This window comes from Carcharhinus amblyrhynchos, chromosome 10, assembly GCF_965287045.1.
Source record: "Carcharhinus amblyrhynchos chromosome 10, sCarAmb.v2.hapA, whole genome shotgun sequence".
In the NCBI taxonomy this organism is placed as follows: Eukaryota; Metazoa; Chordata; class Chondrichthyes; order Carcharhiniformes; family Carcharhinidae; genus Carcharhinus; species Carcharhinus amblyrhynchos.
Window position 1 is genome coordinate 101,334,273 of NC_137333.1, and position 23,768 is coordinate 101,358,040.

General features: G+C 44.5%; 1 protein-coding gene across 1 annotated transcript in view; it reads right to left on the reverse strand.

Annotated features, from left to right (window-relative positions):
• Nucleotides 1–13,698: 13,698 nt before the first annotated feature.
• Nucleotides 13,699–23,768, reverse strand: part of pnpla4 (patatin-like phospholipase domain containing 4) — a 38,273-nt gene continuing 28,203 nt past the window's right edge. The window contains exons 6-7 of the mRNA XM_080197679.1: nucleotides 16,575–16,727; nucleotides 13,699–14,043 (exon numbers count right to left, since the gene is read on the reverse strand). Of these exons, the coding sequence (XP_080053805.1) occupies nucleotides 13,912–14,043; nucleotides 16,575–16,727 (285 nt within the window). The 3' untranslated portion in view covers nucleotides 13,699–13,911. The remainder of the gene's footprint in view (nucleotides 14,044–16,574; nucleotides 16,728–23,768) is intronic.

The following is a 23,768-nucleotide window of genomic DNA, read 5'->3' on the forward strand; positions in this document are numbered from 1 at the left end:
TACAGCAACGTGGGCTAACGCTTTAGGTCTGCATTTGTAGTGAGCTGTGTTATCAGTAATAAGTGCTCATCGCTAATTCTTTTGCATATACTCCCAGAAAGCATTCCCTCTGCAGAATTTCTTCTCAACTGTATAAGTCTTTCTTTGGCGCAGACTGTTATGGTGAAGAGTTTTAAATTGGAATCAAATTAGTCAGGGAGCCACAATTAACGTGCAAAATTACATGTGGGAAAAGACTGGCGTCGCAGTGGGCGAGAATTGTATAACGCAGGAGACAATTTGAAACAGAAATCCAATTAGATCCGCTCCCCTGCTCTTTCCCAATGACAGAACTATCGCACGGAAAGTGGCCATTCGGCCCATCGTGTCTGTGCCAGCTCTCTGCAAGAGCCAAGCCCCACTTCCCCACGTCCTCTCCGGAAAATATCTTTTCAGATAACGATCTAATTCTCCTTTGAGGACCTCAGTTGAACCTGCCTCCACCACTCGCTCAGGCAAAGCATTCCAGATCCAAATCCCTCGCTGCCTAAGAAGAATTCTCCCTCCTGTCACCTCCAGTTCTTTGGCCAATCGTCTTAAATCTTGTCCTCTGGTTACCAACCGTCCTGCCATTGGAAACAGTTCCTCCTTATTCACTCTACTAAAACACTTCCGAATTCAGAATGCCGGCATTATGCCTCCTCAGTCTTCCTCTGATTGATGAGGAGATAAAACACAAAGAAATCCCACAACACCAGTTTAAAGTCCAAACAGGTTTATTTGTAGCAAAAGCCTCAAGCTTTCGGGACAGCCTGTCCCTTCGTCAGGTAGCTGGGAGTTCATCATGATGTGGAGTTGCCAGCATTGGACTGGGGGGGGGGCACAGTCAGGAGTCTCACAACCCCCCATGAAAGTCCAACAGATTTATTTGGAAGCATGAGCTTTCGGAGCGCTGCTCCTTCAGCAGGTGAGTATTATTACCTGTGAGTGTGATCCATCCACTCTTCTATATGATTATGGTGCATCTTATATATTCTGCCTCCCCATTGTTTGAGCAGTATCTGAGGGCAAAGTTTCAGAAAGGCATAAGAACAGAAGAAATAGGAGCAGGAGTCGGCCATCTAGCCCTTCGAGACTGCCCCGCCATTCAATAAGATCATGGCTGATCTGAAGTGGATCAGTTCCACTTTCCCGCTTTCTCCCCATAACCCTTAATTCCCTTGTCTATCAGAAACCTATCTACCCGTGACTTAAATATATCCAGCGAGGTAGCCCCCACCATTTCAATGGGCAGAGAATTCCAGAGATTCACCACCCTTTGAGTGAAGAAGTTCCTCCTCAACTCTGATCTAAACCGCACTCACTCCCCCCCACCTTATTTTGAGGCTGTGCCCTCTAGTTCTGCTATCCTTTCTAAGCGGGGAGAATATCTCTACCTCTACCTTATCCATCCCCTTCATTATCTTCTACGTCTCTATAAGATCCCCCCTCAGCCTTCTAAACTCCAACGAGTACAGACCCAGTCTATTCAATCTCTCCTCATAGGTTAACCCCTTCATCTCCGGTATCAGCCCAGTGAACCTTCCCTGCACTCCCTCCAAGGCCAATATATCCTTCCGCAAGTGCAGCGACCAAAACTGCACACATTTCTCCAGCTGCGGCCTCACCAGTACCCTGTACAGTTGCAGTAAGACCTCCCTGCTTTTATATTCTATCCCCATCGCTATAAAGGCCAGCATCCCATTCGCCTTCCTGACCACCTGCTGCACCTGCAGACTGGGTTTTTGCGACTCATGCACAAGGACCCCCAGGTCCCTCTGTGCCGTAGCATCTGCAGCTTTTCGCCCTTAAAATAATAATCCCTCCTACTATTATTTCTACCAAAGTGGATAACCTCACACTTGCTAACATTATACTCCATCTGACAGGTCCTCGCCCACTCGCTCAGCCTATCTAGATCTCTCTGCAGACTTTCCACACCCTCCACACAATTTGCTTTTCCACTCATCTTCCACTCATCAGCAAATTTCGTTACCCTACACTCAGCCCCCTCCTCCAGATCATCTATGTAAATGGTAAACGGTTGAGGCCCCAGCACAGATCCCTGCGGCACTCCATTAGTCACCAACTGCCAACCAGAATAGCACCCATTGATTCCAACTGTCTGCCTCCTATTAGATAGCCAATCCTCTATCCACGCTAACACCTTACCCCCAACTCCGTGCACCCTAACCTTTTGCAGCAACCTTTTGTGAGGCACCTTATCAAACGCCTTCTGGAAATCTAAAAACACCACATCCACCGGTTCCCCTCTGTCTACCGCACTAGTCACATCCTCATAGAAATCCAATAAATTCGCTAAACACGACTTCCCCTTCACAAATTTGTGCTGTGTCTGCTTGATCAAACCAATCTTTTCTAGGTTCCTCGCTATTTCTTCTTTGATGATGGATTCTAGCATTTTTCCAACTATGGATGTTAAACTAACCGGCCTATAATTCCCTGCCTGCGGCATAACATTAGCCATTTTCCAATCCTCCGGCACTTCCCCAGAGTCCAGTGAGTTTTGATAAATAATTACTGAGGCATCTACTATCACCTCTGCCATTTCTTTCAGAACCCTGGGATGCATTCTGTCCGGTCCCGGGGACTTGTCTACCTTCAGGCCCGTCAGTCTATCAAGCACTACGCTCTAGTGACAGTAATTGCATTAAGGACCTCATCTCCTACCATCCTTCTATCTTTAAGATCTGGCAAACTATTCGTGTCCTCCTCTGTGAAGACCGAGGCAAAAAACTTATTTAAAGCCTCAGCCATTTCCTCGCTAAATCCCCCCTCTCATCCTCCAAGGGTCCAACATTCACTCTAGCCGGTCTCTTCTTCTTTATATATTTGTAAAAACTTTTACTATCTTTTTTTTATATTTAGAGCTCTAAATATAAAATATAGGCATGGCACAGGGAGGCAAGATCCCCGCCAGAGAAACAGTTACACTGAAAACTTGTGAGTTAGGTAAATAACATTCAAAATGATGGATAACACAAGGGACAAGAAACAGTTCCACAACTTTGGAGAGCTAATGAGACTGGTAGCTGCTTCGAAGAACACAGGCGACAAATTTTTCATCCAAAATCCCCATTCGAATAAAACATCTCAAAATCAGTTCAGACGCCATTGTTTTCCATCGCAAGAGTTTCCTCGGAGGATTTTCCACACATGGAGTAAGAACATAGGAGCACGAGTAGGCCATTCAATCTCTCAGCAATTAGACCGAGTGTCAGACGCGGCTCGCCACTCAGCTTTTCACAGCCAGAAGGCTGTGTGTTTATGGTCTCACCCCCGAGGCTTCTCCACATTGTACGCCCTGTCACTCTGGTGCCGCACCATGGGAGTGCTGCACTGCCGGAGGCACCGTCTTTGGAATGTTAAACCAGGGCCCCTTCTGTTTTCTTTAGTGGGTATAAAAGATTCCACGTCATTGATTGAAAGAAGAACAGAGAGTCGTCCCTGGTGTCACGATCAACATCTCTAAAACAGTTTCTAAAATGGCCCGAACACCATGCTGGTTGTGGGATCTTGCTGTGCACAGATAAGCTCCGGCGCTTATTCTTTTCACATGAGCGTCGCTGGCTGGCCAGCATTTATGGCCCAACACCTTGAACTGAGCAGCTTGCGAAGCCATTCCAGAGAGTCAATCACATTGCTGTGGCTCTGGAGTCACGCGTAGGCCAGACCGGGTAAGGACGGCAGATTTCCTTCCCTAAAGGACATTAGTGAACCAGGTGGGTTTTCCTGACAATCGACAAAGGTCATCAGTCGATTTTTAATTCCAGGTTTTTTTTTTAAATCGAATTCAAATTCCACTATCTGCTGTGGCAGGATTCGAACCCAGGTCCCCAGAACATTTGCTGAGATTAATATTTAATAATTGAGATTAATAGTCTAGCGATAATACCACTGCGCCATCGCCTCCCCTAATGTTTCCCACATTAGAACCACATTAAAACGTATTTTATTGACTTTGAAGATCTTTGGGACATGCTTTGATTGTGAAAGTTGCTGTACAAATCTTTCTTTCCATTGGACCCTAGCTAAGGTGTACTTTAACTCCTAATGTCCTGCCATTTTTCCAGATCGTTAACACTCAGTCAAAATGAATAATCTGTTTACCCGGTCCCAAAACCTTTAATTGCCTCCTGGTGTCAATAATCTTTCAGAGGAGAGATTTGTGTATTTGTCCCAGCCAATTGATTGGCCAAGCTCTCATTTTAAGGTTGTCTCCCCTTGCTCAAGGATCACCCACTTTTGAAACAAGGCTGCCCACCTTAATGCAGGCTTCTAATTTCGTATTATCGCAAAAGTAACAGGCAAATTTGTACAGGTTGTCACATTACTGGAGGCTTCTACAATGAAGTGCCTCAACAGAGGTAATCTTTTATTCAAAGGTTACCCTTGAGCGCACTCACTAGCTGCTATAATTTGTCACTGTCAGAAAGAGCTCAGCAGCAAGAGAAATGTTCACCATACAGATTGACTGACTAACAGGGGACGGTTGCCTCCAAAACCGCAAGGCGTATGAGGTTTCGGCGAGCTCTTCAGACTCTATTCCCTCTAAGGATGAAGGAAATTCGGTATGTCGGCTGCGACTCTCACCAACTGGTGCGCCTTACAAATCATTCTTTCTGGTTGCATCACAGCTTGGTATAGGCTCCTGCTCTGCCCAAGACTACAAAGGGTCGTAGGGTTTTTTTTTCCCAAGGTGGCGCCGGAGCGAGGCTACTCCTTGCAAACTGTACCTAGCACACCTCCTAATTCCATCTTTCACTCCTGATTTATGCTTCTAAACCTTCATTCTCTTTTAAACACTCTAATAATGCTGCCATCAGATTATTGAATGGACCTACCTCGCATTAAGTTGATCTTTCTCTACTACGACTGTAACACTACATTCTGCACTTTCTCATTTCCTTCTCTATCAACGGTATGCTCTGTCTGTATAGCACGCAAGGAACAATATTTTTCACTATATGCTAATACACGTGACATTAATAAGTCAAATCAAATCAAAGAATGTGGCCCAGTCCATTACATAAACCAGCCTCCCATCCATTGACTCTGTCTCGCCGTTGATGGCTCCCTGGCAGCAGAGGTCCGAACTGCGGGAAAGCCCGTTGACAGTAGGAGGACCAGGGGATCTCATTGCTGGAATACAATGGGCTTCCTCTGCAAAACAGGTCATGGGGTAGATGGGGTGTCCCACCCCATAGCAATCAGGAATAGCTGTTTCCTCTTTCACTGATTTGAATGCCTTAGACCAGTCTCAACAAAAACACATTCTTCGTTTTAAAAAGAGAATATCTTAGATTTCATGCTAAACTGGGGAAATATACAGTTTGGCTCCTGTAGCCTGTCACAGAATGTGGAGATGCTGGCATTGGACTGGGGTCGGCACAGTAAGAAGTCTCACAACACCAGGGGTTAAGGTCCAATAGGTTTATTTGGAATCACGAGCTTTCAGAGCACTGCTCCTTCATTGGGTGATATACTGATGCAAAAGTCTGCGGTCGCGTGCCGACAAACTCAAGACAGCTTCTTCCCTGCTGCAGTCAGACTTTTGAATGGACCTACCTCGCATTAAATTGATCTTTCTCTACACCCTAGCTATGACTGTGACACTACATTCTCTTGTTTCCTTCCTCATGAACGGTATGTTGTGTCTGTATAATGTGCAAGAAACAATACTTTTCACTGTATGATAATCGATGTGACAATAATAAATCTAATCAAGTCGAAGAGAGAATCTAGCCACCTTTCCTGGGCAGGGTTTTACGGAGCGCTCCAACATTTTACTTGGGAGCACGTCCATGATAAAGCCACTTCTCCACAGTGGAGTGTGAAAATGGCTCAGGCCAAAACTTCTGTTTCCATCTGAGGGGGAAGTGCCACCTCAGCAAGCTGCCCGCCTATCTGATTGGCCAACACTCTATAATCCTAGCAGCACAATGTTCGAGTGATGGCCATCGCTGAGGCTAATGAATTGAATTGATTTGTGATATAGTGAAAAGTATTGTTTCTTGCGCATTACACAAAGCTTACTGTTCATAGAGCACAGAGGGGAAAAGGAAAAGAGTGGGTGTAGGATGTAATGTTACAGTTGCAGCTGGAGTGTAGAAAAAGATCAGTTTAATATATGGTAGGTTCATTCAAAAGTCTGATGGCAGCAGGGAAGAAGCTGTTCTTGAGTCGGTTTGTACTTGACCTCAGATTTTTGTCTCCTTTTCCTAAGGAAGAAGGTGGAAGAGAGAATGTCCAGGGTGCATGGGGTCCTTGATTATGCTGGCTGCTTTTCCAAGGCAGGAGGGAATGTGGACGGAGTCAATGGATGGGAGGTTTATGTGATGGATTGGACTACATTCATAACCTTCTGTAATTTCTTGCGGTCTTGGTCAGAGCAGGAACCATAACAAGCTGTGGTACAACCAGAAAGGATGGTTTCTATGGTGCATCTGTAAAAGTGGGTGAATGTCTTGCTACAGCCAGTACCTAAGAATTATGCATTCCAGGTTTGAGAGGCTGGATGGTGAAGGGTTGTAGGGGGCTATGCCTTTCAAGGGAGAGGGACCTCTAATTGGCAAGGGGACTGTCAAGTTAACAAGCTACTACTCAGAATGATCCGGGTAAAATAGCGGAGAGGTGGGACGAGGCCCACAAGTGGCCACCCATCCACCACCCCTAAAATTGGAGACGGGTCAGGGCAGGTGAGAGGACAGATGGTGGGCAGGCAACATGCACCATTTTACAAGCCCCTGCCCCGTCAGGCCTGGCGGCAGGACAGTGTAAATTCCAACCCCTCAGCCAAAATTCTCCAGCTGTTCACGCCGGCGGGATGTGTTGGTCTCACTGCAGTGAACAGAGATTTGGCTGAGCACCAAATTCTCCTTCCTCATTCGGAGCAGTGGCAGGGTGTGAACGACCAGAGAATTACGACCCTCATTTCTAACTAATCTCTGATAGCTCCACTGGAAATGGATGAAGATTTGCGTCAGATGTGCTCCCTTTCTTCAAGGTCCTATTTGATGCGAGGAAACTCCTTACCTGTTAGAAGCATAGAAGCATAGGAATAGGAGGAGGCCATTCAGCCCATCACCATCTAATTGTTGATCTGTAATTTAACTCCATCTACCACCTTTGGTACCTAAACCTTAATACAATCGGTCGCCTTGAGAAAGGAAGGATGTTAATAAACTGGAGAAAGCATAGAAGAGATTTACAACGATGTTGCCAGGACTCAAGGGACTGAGTTATTGGGAGAGGTTAGACAGGCGAAGACTTTTTTCTTTGGTGCATAGGAGACTGAGGGGTGATCTTATAGAGGTGTATAAGATCATGAGGGGCATGGAAAGGGTGAATTGTCTAAAGCCAGGACAGTTAGTGAGATTTTGCAAGCCCAGACAAGTTGTAGGGGTGACAAGAACCCAAGGTAAACCTACCAAATGAACCTGTTGGCCTTTAACTTTGTGTTGTCAGCCTACAGAGTTTTGATATCCAGAAGTATTAAGGGATATGGGGCAAAGGAGGGTTTGTGGAGTTAGCTTCCTGACCATCCATTGACTCTGTCTATGCTTCTCGCTGCCTTGGAAAAGCAGCTAGTATAATTGAGGATCCTACACACCCTGGACATTCTCTCTTCCATCTTCTTCCTTCAGGAAAAGAAATACAAAAGTCTGAGATCACATACCAACCAAATGGCCTATTTCTGCACTGGAGGGATTCTATGGAAGGATTCTATGACTGTAACGCTATATTCTGTATCCCATCCCTTCCTGCTCCCCAATGTACTCTATAAACAATATGTTTTGTCTTATAGCACACAAGAAATAATACTTTTACTGTATCCCAATACACGTAACAATAAACCATGATCCCAGTGAAGGGCAGAACAGCCTGAAAGAATGTCTTTCTCCTGTTTCCACACCTTTTCAGTCTGGACTCCTCTCCCACTCACCATAGGGATGCTTTCTATCTGCTCCATCATATACCACTATCATCTGGCATGGTGGCATATTTGTTAGCACTGCTGCCTCCCAGCACCGGGGTCCTAGGTTCAATTCTGGCCTTGGGTCATTGCCTGTGTGGAGTTTGCACCTCCTCCCCGTGCCTGCGTGGGTTTCCTCCAGTTGCTCCAGTTTCCCCCCCCCACAGTCCAAAGATGTGCCGGTTAGGTTGATTGGCTGTGCTAAATTGACCCTTCATGTCAGGGGAACCAGCAGGGTAAATATGTGGGGTTAGGGGAATAGGGCATGGGTGGGATTGTGATCAATGCAGGCTCAATGGAATGAATGGCCTCCATCTGCACTGTAGGGGAGTCTATGATTCTAGATCAACACTTAAATCTTCTCCATCCAAAGGAATGCATGCCTAATCTATGCAACCTGCCAATAGTTGCCGTCTAGATTCTCAAATAAGCCACGACAATCTTGACAAAGTATCTATGGGTGATTGACACTCCTACAGAATAAGACAGTCCCTTGATTAGAATACAGGAGAAAAAGGAAGAGAGTGTTTTGAGTTATTGATGGCAAGCTGAATAACCCCTCTCCAGTCTGACGTTCAGTGGTCTCATCAGCATTAAATTTTTATGTAACACTATAGAAGCAGGTAGCAATATAGCAAGGTTACACTTCCAGTGTAATTACTTTCAGCAATTTGACTTTCAAAAGGATTGCAGATAGCAAGGCCTCCTCAGGTACAAAGGAAAGTTGTTAAGAGACATTAAGGCAGCAGACAGCAATTTTACAAGGCAGCTTCTTTACAAGACTGACCTTGGAAGTCACGGAAAATATGCGGCAAACAGGCACAGTATAAAGATATTTTTAAAAGGAGGACGGTTTATTAGTGGCAGGGTCCTCAAAGGATAGGTCTTCATTCAGGGGTTGCAATGCATCAGATAATTTTCTCAGCGCCAAAATCTAGGCTGGCATTATGGTGTTGTACTGAGGGATGGCTGCCCTGTCAGAGGTGCCGTCTTTTGGATGTTGAACCGGAACCCCACCTGCCGTCTCGGGTGGGATTGTCCTGAAGGAAGTTAGAGGAGTTATCTCCAATACCTTGCTCAAATATTTATCCCTCAACTAACGTCACAAAAGCGGATCATCTGATCATTATCACATGAAAGTTTGTGGGAGCTTGCAGTGCACAAAGTGCCTGTCACATGTTCTGCATGACAACAGCAACTGCACTTCAAAAGGACATCATTGGCTTTAAAAGCAGCTTGGAATGACTTGAGATCCTGAAAGGGATTATTTAAGTGCAAGTCTTTCACCTTTCTTTTCCTGTGTTTCTTTGGGTTAACCTGATAAACTGAATCGACACACTGAGGGGTCAATTACAATGCAGCTCCTTAAAGGGATACTGCATCAAAGTGGACAGAGTCACAAAGGAAATGTGAAACATTAAAATCATGGAGAGGTGACAGCCTAGTATTACCGCTAGACTATTAATCCAGGAACTTAGCTAATGTTCTGGGGACCCAGATTCAAATATCGCCACGGCAGATGGTGGAATTTGAATTCGATAAAAAATTAAGAATCTACTGATGACCATGAAACCATTGTTGGAAAAACCCATCTGGTCCATTAAGTCCTTTAGGGAAGGAACTCTGCCGTCCTTACCTGGTCTGGCCTACATGTGACTCCAGAACCACAGCAATGCGGTTGGTTCATGTCAGGTCATGACAGCTGAGTAATGTTGGGGGATCATCTCGGGCAACTCAGAGATGGGCAATAAATGCTGGCCAGCCAGCGTCACCTATTTCACACAAATGGGTTTTTAAAAAATGAGTGAAAGATACAATTCAAAGGGAGTGCTCCTGATGCCCCACCCAATGTTTAGCCTTCCAGCACACAATCAAAACAGGAAGAACGGCCACTCCATTGCCCTTTGCGACACCATGGGGGTGATTCTCCGAGCATGGGGGTGGTTCTCCGAGCTCGCCCGGCACAGCAGATCCGGGACAGTAGCGTGAAATCAATTTCACATTCGCTGCCAAACAGCTTGCGATTCTGCAGCCCCTTTCTAATGTCACGAACAGGGTCAATACTCATTGCCTGTTCAACTCCCAGTGTATGGAATTCTCCACCGGACAATGCCCTCCTGGCAGGGCCCATCTGGCACACTGGCAGTGCCCACTGGAGATTCCAGCAGTGCCAACTGGCCAGGGGGCAATGCCAAGGTGATGGGGCTTGAGTGTCAGGGGGCAATGCCAAGGTGATGGGGCTTGAGTGGGGTCTATGACAGGGGGAGGGCATACAAAGGTGGAATGACGGGGATTTATACAGGGGGGCTATGATGGGGCCTATGCGGGGGGGACACGCATGGGTGGATCATGTCTGGTCACGATGGCTGAGTAATGTTGGGGGATCATGTCGGGGATCATGACGGGGGCATGTTGGGGGTCAGGGTGACCCATCGAGTGGGCCCCCAATGCCGGTGATCCATTATGGAGGGGAGGTGGGGGATCCCGATGTCTGTGGGGGGAAGGAGGGAGTCTCCCACTGCACTGAGAGATTGGGGCACCCTTGCAAAACAGTGCCTGGTGTGCTCTGAAGCCGGGCTCGCTGGCATGTCTACTGGCGTGAAATTCCAGACCCTCCAAAAAAGTGACTGAGTGGGAGAGGAATGCGTTGCGAAATGCCTGAGAGACCAGCTTTTTTGTTTTGGGCAAATAGGCCATTAATAAAAAAAGCACAAAACTTGTCCAAATATCTCACGAAAACAAACCGACACAAGAAAATTACACTGGCAAGCACTTTAAAAATAAATCAGGAGGTGACATTCAGGAATCCTACTGAAGAAATCCCATTCATTGCACATTCCATTTTATTGAAGCATCAATGCAGAATTACAATGCAGCATGTAAAAAAAAAATTATACTTAATCATGAACTAATACGCAGTCAACAATTCAAAAATAGATTTTGCTTTGAGTTGAAATGACTTCAGTCGTGTTCAGCAGTTTGAGAGTTGATTTCTTCATTACCATTTTGGGTCGTGTTAAAGCTGAGATACCCCGGTGTGTAACTGAGTTAGCCATTAGCAGCAAGCACATAATTGATTCAGAAAGTGCTTGCTGCGTGCAGTTAATTGCTTTATATGCCGTGGCAACAAGAAGGAGTGGTGGATGTGGCGGTAATGCTGGAATGGAAGGGTAATTACAATTGTCCGTGGGATGGAGGGGGTAATTATAATTGTCTTGGGGATGGAGGGGGTAATTATAACTGTCCTTATTGTTCCCAAACTAGAAAGAAATTCTTATTTTAAGAAACAGCCTGTTCACTACATCACACTCTCACTTCTAAAGTCAGGAGATTGTGGGTTCAAATCCAGCTCCAGGACTTGAGCGCAAAAGTGGTGGGCAGGCTTTGGGAACCATTGTCACCTATTCCTCCCAAGCTCACACTCTAAACTTACCACGTCATGTCTCAAATTACACACACATTGTAACCCGACATTTTATTTTCTGAAAGAAATCTATTTTACATTTAAATAAATTATCTTTCTTCACCTTGGGAGCCAATTCCGCAGATTGACCTTTTGTTAATTGAAATATTGCTTCCACAGATTAGTTTCATAGAATCCTTACAGTGCAGAAGGAGGCCATTCAGCCCATCGAATCTGCACAGACCACAATCCCATCCAGGCCCCATCCCCATAACCCCACTTATTTACCCTGCTGGTCCCCTTGACAATAAGGGAGAATTTAGCATGGCCAATCAAACCCACACCTCTTTGGCATGTGGGGGTAAGCCGGAGCACCCGGAGGAAACCCACGCAGACACAGAGAGAATGTGCACAGACACCCAAGGCTGGAATTGAACCTGGGTACCTGGCACTGTGAGGCAGCACTGTTAACTACTGTGCCACCGTGCCGCCGAGTCAGACCTCATTCCTGCAGGTATTATTACCTTTCAGTTTACTTAGAAACATACAAAATAGGAACAGGAAGATGCCATTCTGCTCTTCGAGCTTGCCCTGCCACTCATTTTGATGATGACTGATCATTAGCCATGAAAAGAATGACCTGATTTTAACTAATAGTGGAGGTCTTATGGCACAATGGGTAGCATCCATGCCTCTAAGCCAGAAGATTTGGGTTCATGTCCCACTCCAGGCATTGATGACCAAGGAAGATGTGCTCCAAACAGGTTGTGCATCCACTTATAAATCCTTCCAATTATATGCAGGATACAGTCAGCCATGTGACGGAAACAAATTGGTGCCTCTACTGTCACTATGCATGATAAATAACCCTGAGAGGAGGCTACATCAGGCATGTAAAAGTGTATGTTGCCACAGAAATCTGACTCCATGTAGACCAAGTTGGCTGGTGTGGATCAGAGAAATTTCAAATTCACCAACTGCATGGGGTTCGATCTTACTTTTGGTTAGAGTGGATTCGGGACCTGCCTCCTTGTCCTAGCCAAGGTGGAGATGTGGGACGGATCTGCCCTCAGGCTAAGAACTGGATAAGAAGAACTAATAGTCCCTCCCTTTGCATTTCTCTGCATTGAATTTCACCCGTCTTCCCAATTCCCAGGTACATTCGAAACCTCCCACAGCCTTTCCTGTTCAGCTTTCGAGTCTACCACCACTTTGTACCAAAAGTTAACACAAAATTCTCAAATTCATCAACAGCCAACCCAACTATAAGTTAAGTTTATTTATTAGTGTCACAAGTAAGGCATGCATTAACGCGGCAATGAAGTTACTGTGAAAATCCCGGAGTTGCCACACTCCGGCACCTGTTCGGGTACACTGAGGGAGAATTTAGCATGGCCAATGCACCTAACCAGCATGTCTTTCGGACTATAACATCAGTCCTGAAGGAGAATTTTTGAGGAGTATTGTACTGGGGAGTCAACAAGGGGCTGTTACTACTATGGACCTGTTTGCAAGAAATATTCACAGATCGGACACAGCACAGATTGAAGACTGGTCACCCAGGTATATTATACATCAAGAGCTTCCATGTCTATTGCACCTTTAACATAAAAACTGACCCAATTTTACTTTCCATCGAGCCAGTTTAATACCCAAGTTGAAGATCTAAGGTGAAAGTCTACCTCAAGACATAGCTTCCTCTACGCTGTCCCTGACAGTACAGATTAACCTTAACCACAGAAAAACATGACATTGCCACTAAGAATTGGACCAGCACTATGCAATCTTGATTACAAAAAGAATCCTTGTAGGCAAAATCTTTCATGTCTGTGTGGGCTGGATCATAGCACAAACGTTAGAGATAAAGGTTTCTGGTTCTAATATAGCGCACTGGTAGATCAGTCTTAAATCTGACACTAACAATTGCACTGGTAGATTTAATCTCTTCGTTTTTATTCACAGTTGGAGCTCAATAAGTCTCTTTTGGTATTATCACATATTTCACTGCTTTCTTCCTCATTTTAAAGCATAATTAATGGCAAGGTTTAGAAGCAGCGTAGAAAAAATGTTTAAAAAAATTACAATGAGTATTTTCAGTGAGGTGGAAATATAGGCACATAATAAGGTTCCTTGAAATGATACCATGATGTGGGGATGCTGGCGATGGATTAGGGTGGGCACAGTAAGAAGTCTCACAACACCAGGGTAGAGTCCAGCAGCTTTATTTGGAATCACGAGCTTCAAGGAGCAGTGCTCTGAAAGCTCGTGATTCCAAATAAACCTGTTGGACTTTAACCTGGTGTTATTAAACAATACCTTATAACTAAAGGCTCCTTAATTTGTTTTTAAAAATATATGGTCTCAGAAACACCAAAAGCCTCAAAACCCCATCTAATAAAAACAAGAGTTTGACTTATTCAGTCTCAATATTCTGCTTTTATCAATGCATGACACACTGTTCAGACAGAAAAGAAATCCTAGGAAATTAAGGCCGTTACTCAAAATAGCCTTTATTCCGCAGAAACCTCATAGCGTCGTTGAAGCCCTTGTAATACAGTGATTCCATCGTCACTTGGCCCGGTGGGAAAAGTGCCTGACTGAGCCTCACAAAATTGGCAACAGACAGCTGTAGTTCAAAACAGAAAGAGAGGAAGTAAAAAAGAGGAATTATTCCACAAATGCACAATGTTAAAATGTGCTGCTGTACCTTTTCCTCTGATCATTGAAATAAACAATGCTGATAGGCAGCTAATCTAATACGATCAAGGGGTTACATGCAGGGAATGGAACGTTTGCACATTAAAAGGGAAATAGAACAATAGAACAGTTACAGCACAGAAGGCAACCATTGGGCCAGTCGTATCTGTGCTGGTCCTCCGAAGTAATGCGCCCGGTGCCATTCCCCAGCGTTCGCCCCCTATCCCTGCACACTGTTAGAAACATAGAAGATAGGAGGAGGCCATTCAGCCCCTCCAAGTTTGCTCCACCTTTCAACACGATCATGGCTGATCATCCAACTCAACAGTCTAATCCTGCTTTCTCCTCATAATCTTTGATCCCATTCACCTCAAGTGCTATATCTAACCGCCTCTTGAATACATTCAATGATTTGGCATCAACTACTTCCTGTGGTAATGAATTCCACAAACTTACACTCTTTGGATGAAGAAATGTCTCCTCATCTCTGTCCTAAATAGTTTACCCTGTATCCTCAGGCTGTGACCTCTGGTTCTGGACACCCCCACCAACAGGAACATCCTTCCTGCATCTACCCTGTCTAGTCCTGTTAGAGTTTTATAAATCTCGATGACATTCCCCCTCATTCATCTGAAGTCCAGCAAAAACAGTTCTAACCTAGTCAATCTCTCCTCATTCATCAGTCCCAACATGCCCAGAATCTTCCTTTTCAGATAACAGTCTAGTTCCCTCCTGAATGCCATGATTCAGTCAGTCTCCACTACATTCCCAGGCAGTGCATCCCAGATTCTAACCACAACTCTATGCCTTCTGGTCTTGATCCTTTACCGATGGGAACAGTTTCTCCCTGTCTAATCTCTCCAAACCCCACTTGATTTTCGACACCTCGATCAAATCTCCTCTCAATTTTCTCTTCTCCCAGAACTTCTCTAATCTTCCTTTGTACCTGAAGTTCCTCACCTCTGGAACTATTCTCTTGAATCATTTCCAAACCCACTAATGCTTTCGCATCCTGCCCAGAACTAGATGCAATGCTCCAGATGAGGTCAAATCAATGTTTTATCGATTTATCGTAACTTCCTTGTTTTTGTATTCTACGTCTTTCTTGCTAAAACCCAGGATGCCTTAGGCTATATTAATTGTGCAGTCAATCTGTTATCTTCAATGATATATGCACATGCACACGCAGGTTCCTCTTACGCTCTCTATCGAATTGTATGCTTTAGTTTATATTAAAGAGAAATGTCTTCGGAGGGGGCAGAGAAAATTGACAAATTATCACCAACTGTGTAACCTGAACCAGGAAATTCGAACCAGAGAACCATTGCATCCTTACAGTGCAGAAAGAGGACATCTGGCCCATCAAGTCTGCACCGACTCTCCAAAAGAGCATCCCACCCAGGCTCTCCCCTATGCCCTGTGTAATCCTGCACATTTACCATGGCCAATCCACCTAATCTGCACATTTTTATACACCAAAGGACAATTTACCGCGGCCAATCCACCTAACCTGCACATCTTGAGACTTGAGACCGAGGAAACCTTATCACCAGGAGGAAACCCACTCAGACACAGGGAGAATGTGCAGACTCTGCACAGTCACCCCAGGCCAGAATTGAACCCAGGTCTCTGACACTGAGAGAAAGCAGTGGCAACCACTGTACCACTGAAAAGGTTTGCTGGATCTAATGGACTCAGGAAGCAGGACTACCACGTGATGTCAGGAATGCTGAGAGTTTCAACAAAGTTTCTTGCATCTGGATGCTTCACAAGAAATGGGATCAGAAGTAGGCCACATGGCTCATTGGACCTCTTCCACCATTCAATTAGATCATAACTGATCTACTTCAAATCCCCTTATCCCTTAATGCCCAATAATCCATCAATTTCAGATGTGACCATCATTCAATAAGCCTGAGTGAAGAAATCTCTAGTTTCAGTTCAAAATGGCTAACACCAATTTGATAAAAATGGTTGAAAACAGGTGTTAGACCTACTACATGTGTAAATAGGACCTCAATGTTAGGTTTTAGGCAACCACATAGGGTGACTGAAAAAGGGCCAGGCCCAATATTGGGTTGGTCACCAAATTGACCTTGTATGCGTTTTCTGACCGATTTAAAGCCCTTAATCTTTATGGCAAATAAGAATAAATTGGAATATTAAGGTCATAATACAGTGAGCCCACCGTAAAGCAAAGCAAATCTTTGTTCTCCACACAGTTTCAATTTGCTTTGATATAGTGCCAACTCAGGGTCCAAATCCAGATTCAGGTCACAGCGAGGTCAATAACTGCATCATTGGTGTGGAGACGTTATGGTGTCAGCGGCCTTTGCAAAACTGCACTATAAATATACAAGTGCTTAAACAATGGAAAGTATTTAAATCAGCATCTTTCAGATAAGGAAATTTTTTTTTTTTAAATATTTGACTGGTGAATGTACTTTGAAAAGAACTTACGATAAAGTCCTGCTTTGCAATCGTGATGTACAAATTGCTTTGAGATTTGTCCTGCGGGCAGATATCCAATTTCCCACTGAAAGGTGAAATAGTCATGGTCTGTCCAGTGGGTAAGATTGGAAGTCTGTTTGTTAATCCACCGTCAATCCAAGCCTAACAAAAAACAGCAGGGTTTTTGAATGAGTCATGTTTACGAGGTCAGACAGAGTAAGGCAGAATTAATAAATCTTGTGTATGTACAATTACAAAACTGTTACCACATCTGATTTTGCTTTTAAAAATCATCCATCCTGTACCAATTGCCACTCTGAAATTTTCCCCATTTTATTTATGACACCAGTTTTTAAAGTGTGGATGACATTAAGTGAATTTTACTGAGGCAACAAAAGATAGACTTGTATTTACACAGCGTCTTTCACGACCTCAGGACACCGCTAAGTGTTTTACAACTACTGAAGTATTCTTGAATTACATCAGTGACAACAGTATTTTACTGGATGCCGCAATGTAGAAACTGGAACAAAGCAACCAATTGTGCACAAACATCAGTGAGATGATGTTTAATGTTGGCAAGTGTGAGGTGGTCCACTTTGGTAGGAAGAATGGTAGGAAGGACTATTACTTACGTGGCGAAAAACTGCAGCAGGCGACGGTGCAGAGGGACCTCGGGGTCCTTGTGCATGAGTCGCAAAAACCCAGCCTGCAGGTGCAGCAGGTGGTCAGGAAGGCGAATGGGATGCTGGCCTTCATAGCGAGGGGGATTGAATATAAAAGTAGGGAGGTCTTGCTGCAGCTGTATAGGGCATTGGTGAGGCCGCAGCTGGAGTACTGTGTGCAGTTTTGGGCGCCGCACCTGCGCAAGGATATTTTGGCCTTGGAGGGAGTGCAGAGGAGGTTTACTAGGCTGATACCGGAGTTGAGGGGGTTGAGCTATGAGGAGAGGCTGAATAAACTGGGCTTGTACTCGTTAGAGTTTAGAAGAATGAGGGGAGATCTCATTGAGACGTATAAGATGATGAATGGGATGGATAGGATAGAGGTGGAAAGACTCTTCCCGCTCAAAAAAGACAGTAGGACTAGGGGGCACAGCCTCAAGATAAAGGGGGGGCGGTTCAGAACGGAGTTGAGGAGGAACTTCTTCACTCAAAGGGTGGTGAATCTCTGGAATTCTCTGCCCGTTGAAGTGGTGGAGGCTGCCTCGCTAAATATTTTTAAGAAGCGGGTTGATGGGTTTTTGATAAGAGAAGGGATTAAGGGTTATGGGGAGAGGGCGGGAAAGTGGAACTGAGCCACGACAGATCAGCCATGATCTTATTGAATGGCGGGGCAGGCTCGAGGGGCCGGATGGCCTGCTCCTGCTCCTATTTCTTATGTTCTTATGTTCTTATGTTCTTATGATAATCAGAGAAGTTATTTTTATAATGTTGCTTGAGAGATAAATGTTTGTCAGGGCACCACTGCTTTGCTTTGAAATAGTGCTCACCTAGAAGAGAAGACTCCGTTTAACTTCATCCGAATCTCCAACAGTGCTCACCTGATGGAACAGCACTCCAAAAGCTTGTGATACCAGATAAACCTGTTGGACTTTAACCTGGTGTTGTGAGGCTTCTCAGTATCGCACTGGAGTGTCAGCCTGGATCTTTTGCTCAGGGCTCTGGGGTGGGACTTCAACACAGAACCTTGAGGCTCTGAAACAATAATGACCCGTAGCTGAGACCTAGTAATAGGAAAGGCCAGTCTGGCAGCAGGGAGAGGAAATTTGCTGGAACAGAACTGGAACCATTTTTCACATGTAGGACTGTCAAGATGGCACCAGTGCAAGGTGAATTCTTGCAAGCTATCCCCAGCACACCATCTCTTACTCCCATCCTATGCTTTAAAAACTGTACTCTCACTCTTTTAAACTCTCTACACTCTAGTTATGGCTGTAACACAGTATTCCACACCCTCTCCTTTTCTTCTATGTACGCTATGAACGGTATGTTTTGCCTGCACAGCGGGCAAGAAACAATATTTTTTACTGTATCATACATGTGACAATAATAAATCCAATCAAATGTCTGGAATCCATTTCAAACTCTGTGATCCATCTCAAGCTCTCTTGCTCTGTCCATAGCATAAAAATGCACTTAGGCAGCCCCAAGCATTTCTCCTTACATCAAGTCTTCAGGTACCTTTCAAGGAATATGAGAAACAGGGCATTAGTCCCTTGGACCTATTCTATCATTAAGTTAGATTATGGCTGATCTTAATCTCAATTTCATTTTCCCATTTTGGCCCCATATACATTGAAACTCTAATCTCAGTTAACAAATGTCTCTCCACCTTCATGTTAAAAGCTTTAAATCCTCATAAAACTGGGGACAGGAGGGCAATTTGTTTCCACTCTGGTTTGATGGGCTCTGAGATAGCTGCCAAGTACAATGAGTGATGAGTGATCTGCAGGCCACGTGAGGCATGAAGAGTCGGGTAGCTGAGTTGTTTGGAGGTTTGTACAGTCTCGCCAATGGCATGCCTAGATTTCACCTCTACATGTTCCTGACAAAGTCTCCGGATGTGCTTGGTGGTTTCCTGAATGCACTTTCTCCATTTTGGTCAGTCACAGGCTGGGATTCCCAGTAATTGTTTGACCTCTTCAGCGAGCACATCCCCCAAGTGTTTGTGCAGCAGAAACTCCTTTATCACTATTAATGTAATACTATGCTCCACTACAACCAATGTGCTACTGTACCCCTGGAACGGTGCAAATCAAATCTAACCATTACCTTTTCTGCTCACTCCAGTCAGAAACAGCATGTACAGATATTGCGCAGGTACAATCAGGCTGCTCTGTGATGCCAATTACTCAAGCAACATTCACTGTCCACCCTCATCATAGAATGGTTGCAACACAGGAAGCCATTCAACCCATCATATCTGTTGCAACACTCTGCAAGAACAACTCCCTTTGTCCCACTTCCTCACCTTTGCCCTGTAACACTGCATAGTTTTGTCAGATAATAATACAATCCCTTTTGAATGCATCAATCACACGTGCCTCCACCACGCTGTCAGGCAGTACTTTCCAAATCCTGCCAAGTCACTTTGTAAAAAATAGTTTCTTTATGCCTTCATTGCTTCTTTACCTTAACTCAGTGTCCATTGATTCTTGATCCTCCCACCAGGTTCTCCCTATCTGTTCTGTTCCATCCCCTCATAATTCTGAATCCATCTATCAAATCTCCTGTCAACCTTATCTTCTCCGAAGCAGTAAATTCTCCAGTCTATCTCAGTAACTGAAGTTGCTTATTCCTGGAATCATTCGCATGAATCTTTTCTGCACCATCTCTGATGCCATCACATCCTTCTCAAAGTTCAGCATAACCTTTTTGCTCTTGTACTTCATGCCCATATTAATAAAGCCCAGGATGCTGTATGCTTTTTTAACTTCTCTCCATCAGTCTTGCTACCTTCCATGATCTCTGCACAAATACACAGGTCCCTCTACTCCTGCACCCCATAAAGAATTATATCCCTTATTTTATATAGTCGGTCCATGTTCTTCCTTTCCAGACGCTCCACTTCACCACATTGAACTTCATCTGCATCTTTTTGCCGACCCCGCCAATTTGTCTATGTCCTTTTGAAGTTCTAGTAATTGACTCTTCCACCCTGGGAGAAAGCTTCTGACTATCCAACTGCACAGTTAAATTGTACAGCAAAAGTAGCTGAAGGCAGCAACTCACAAAGATTCCTGAAGGATATTTTTGTTGGTATGGCTTACTGGGTTTCAATCACACTTTATAATCTACATTAATAATATTCCACCACACATTCATTCCAGAACAACAGTTTACTTTCCAATAAAGAATACTGACATCAGTGTGAATAAGCTTTGGGTGCCAAGTGAAGAGAGTAAATAGTTACTTTGTGTTTTATATCTGAAGTTGATGATTACTAATCCAAAACCTAGGATTTGGCGAAGGTTCATGACTTGGGAACAGTTATGGATTCTGTGCTTAATTCGAATTCTTCATTCAGTCTATTTCTTCTTTCTCCCTTTACATTTCATGTTGCATGCTCTGCACCAATGATTTAAGAAGTTTACCATATCAACATCGGTAACCAAGGCTATATAATTCCAGTTCCACAACACTGTCTGCTTATGCCTCTACCTTGCCTCATCATTCTTTCGTTGCTCTCCAAGAGAGAATTCACAAATACGCTCTTTAATTGCCTCACTGGCTCTGCTTTTCAGATATTTCAGGTCCAAGTATCCTCTTGCCAAGCACCACCAGCTTCCCGTCTCTCCACAATTTGGTTACAAAATCCTTGTCCTCTTCCATTACCTTCTCACCTAACCCACAAACCTCTCCAGCTATGTGTCAAATTTCATCTGTTCCTCTCCTGTAAAGCAGCTTGGGACGTTAGACCGCGTTAAAGAGGATACTTCAATCCAAGTCGCTGTGTAGAGATCTTGGATTGGTTTTCCCACAAGCAATGTACGAGCGCTGGCTCCACACCTGCTACATCGTTCAGCGTTCAAAGGTAGCCTTCTCCACGGCGACACATTCAACGTGCTGCACGCACATTTCCACCACCCCAGCTGATGCTCAAGAACCCTGTTGTGCCTCCATCTGCTTGATCACCGTCAGAGACAAGAAATACCTGCTGGTGGCATAGCGGATCTGACACAGCTCCTATCATAAAAACCACAGCTCCAGAGCTGAGCGATGACGGCACCATAACCATGCAATCACACTGTGACCTGCATACTATATTCCTGCCACGCGATTTCTTTTAAGTGCAACAATGAACATTTCGCAAAGGTATTCTTGGATGTTTGAAGCATTTAATTGAGGTGGGGGAGCGGATAGTGTTGCTGGTCATTGTGCTGCTTTGCTACTTGGGTCAGACTTGTAGGAGTACAAGTTATAAGTTTAAGGTGCGAGGAGCAGACTTAAAGGAGATGTACGAGGCAAGTTTTTTTTTTACACAGAGAGTGGTGGGTGCCTAGAACTCACTGCTGGGGTAGGTAGTGGAAGCAGATGCGATAGTGACTTTTAAGGGGCATCTGGACAAACGCATGAATAGGAAGGGAATGGAAGGATACGGTCCCCGGATGGGTAGGGGGTTTTAGTTCAGTCGGCAGCATGGTTGGTGCAGGCTTGGAGGGCCGAAGGGTCTGTTCCTGTACTGTAATTTTCTTTGTTTTTTCTTTGTTCTTACAACCAAAATGAAACATTGATCGTGGGGGTGCAATGATGTAAGCATACGTGTAGTGCCCAGTTCATGACTAACAGAGATCACATAAACGAGAGAAAATGAATTGGAAGAAAAAGTAGTGATCAGTTCCTTCTTTTCACCCTTCTTTTAGGGTTTGATAGGGCAATCAAGGAGAAATTGTTTTCACTTGCAGGATGGTCAGTAACTAGAGGTCACAGATTTAAGGTAATTAGCTAAAGGATCAGAAGTAGGATAAGGTGAAATGTTTTATATAGAAACATAGAAACATAACATAGAACAGTACAGTCTGAGCTGTGTTGTGCCAAGCTATGTCCAAACCCAAGATTGAGCTATCCCACTCTCTATCATTCTGGAGTGCTTCATGCGCCTATACAATAACCGCTTGAAAGTTCCTAAAGTGTCTGACTCCACTATCACAGCAGGCAGTGTATTCCACACCCTGACCACTCTGAGTAAAGAATCTACCTCAGACATTCCTCCTATATCTCCCGCCATGAACCTTATAGTTATGCCCCCTAGTAACAGCTACATCCACCCAAGGAAATAGTCTCTGCACATCCACTCTATCTATCCCCCTCATCATCTTACAAACCTCTATTAAGTCACCTCTCATCCTCCTTGCTCTAAAGAGAAAAGCCCCAGCTCCCTCAACCTTTCCTCATAAGACCTACCCTCCAAACCAGGCAGCATCCTGGTAAATTTCCTCTGCACTCTCTCCAATGCTTCCACATCCTTCTTATAGTGAGATGGCCAGAACTGCACACAGTCTTCCAAACGTGGTCTCACTAAGGACCTGTATAGTTACAACATAAGCCCACGGCTCTTGAACTCAAACCCACTGTTAATAAACGCTAACACGCTATAAGCCTTCTTCACGGCGCTATCCACTTGAGTAGTAACCTTCAGAGATCTGTGGATATGAACCCCAAGATCGCTCTGTTTCTCCACATTCCTCAGAACCCTGCCATTGACCCTGTAATCAGCATTCAAGTTTGTCCTACCAAAATGAATCACCTCGCACTTATCAGGGTTAAACTCCATCTGCTGCTTTTCAGCCCAGCTCTGCATCCTATCAATGTCTCTTTGCAGCCTACAAGAGCTCTCCACCTCATCCACTACTCCACCAATCTTGGTGTCATCAGCAAATTTACTAACCCACCCTTTAGCCCCTTCTTCCAAGTCATTGATAAAAATCACAAATAACAGAGGACCCAGCACTGATCCCTGTGGTACACCACTGGTAACTGGCCTCCAGTCTGAACATTTTCCCTCCACGACCACTCTCTGTCTTCTATGAGACATGATGTGGAAATGCCGGCGTTGGACTGGGGTAAACACAGTAAGAAGTCTCACAACACCAGGTTAAAGTCCAACAGGTTTATTTGATAGTAAATGCCACAAGCTTTCAGAACGCTGTTCCTTTGTCAGGTGAGTGGAGCATTCTGATCAGAAACAGTAAATATAAACAGGGCATCGCTCATTCTCTTGCAGCAACCTCTCCTTGAGGAACACAAACATGGGAACAGTCAACAGGGCAATATAATGGGTGATCCTAATGTTCAAACCTGATCGAAAGTCAAGGATTTCAGGAGAGGAAAAGGGGCAGGAAGATGGGTAGAGAATTTAATGGGGTGATGGGGAAGCAAGTTACAGTGTAAGAAAGGTACTAGATTTCAAGTTCTTCTCGATCAGAAGCTATAATCAACTGGGTCAACGTCAATGCAATGGAACTCATGTTTTTACCTCATATTACTTCTAATTTTAGCTGTGCACAGTATGAGGCCAGCAACTTAACATGGGCAGGGTGTCAACGAAAGAAAAGGAAATCATTTCTAGTAGATACTTTCATGCACAATTTTGAAATGCCTGGGAGCATGGTGCAGGTGGGTTGCCTCACATCCTTTAAAAAATACTTGGATGAGCGCTTGGCACATCATAAGGTTATGGGCCAGCTGCTGGTAAATGGGA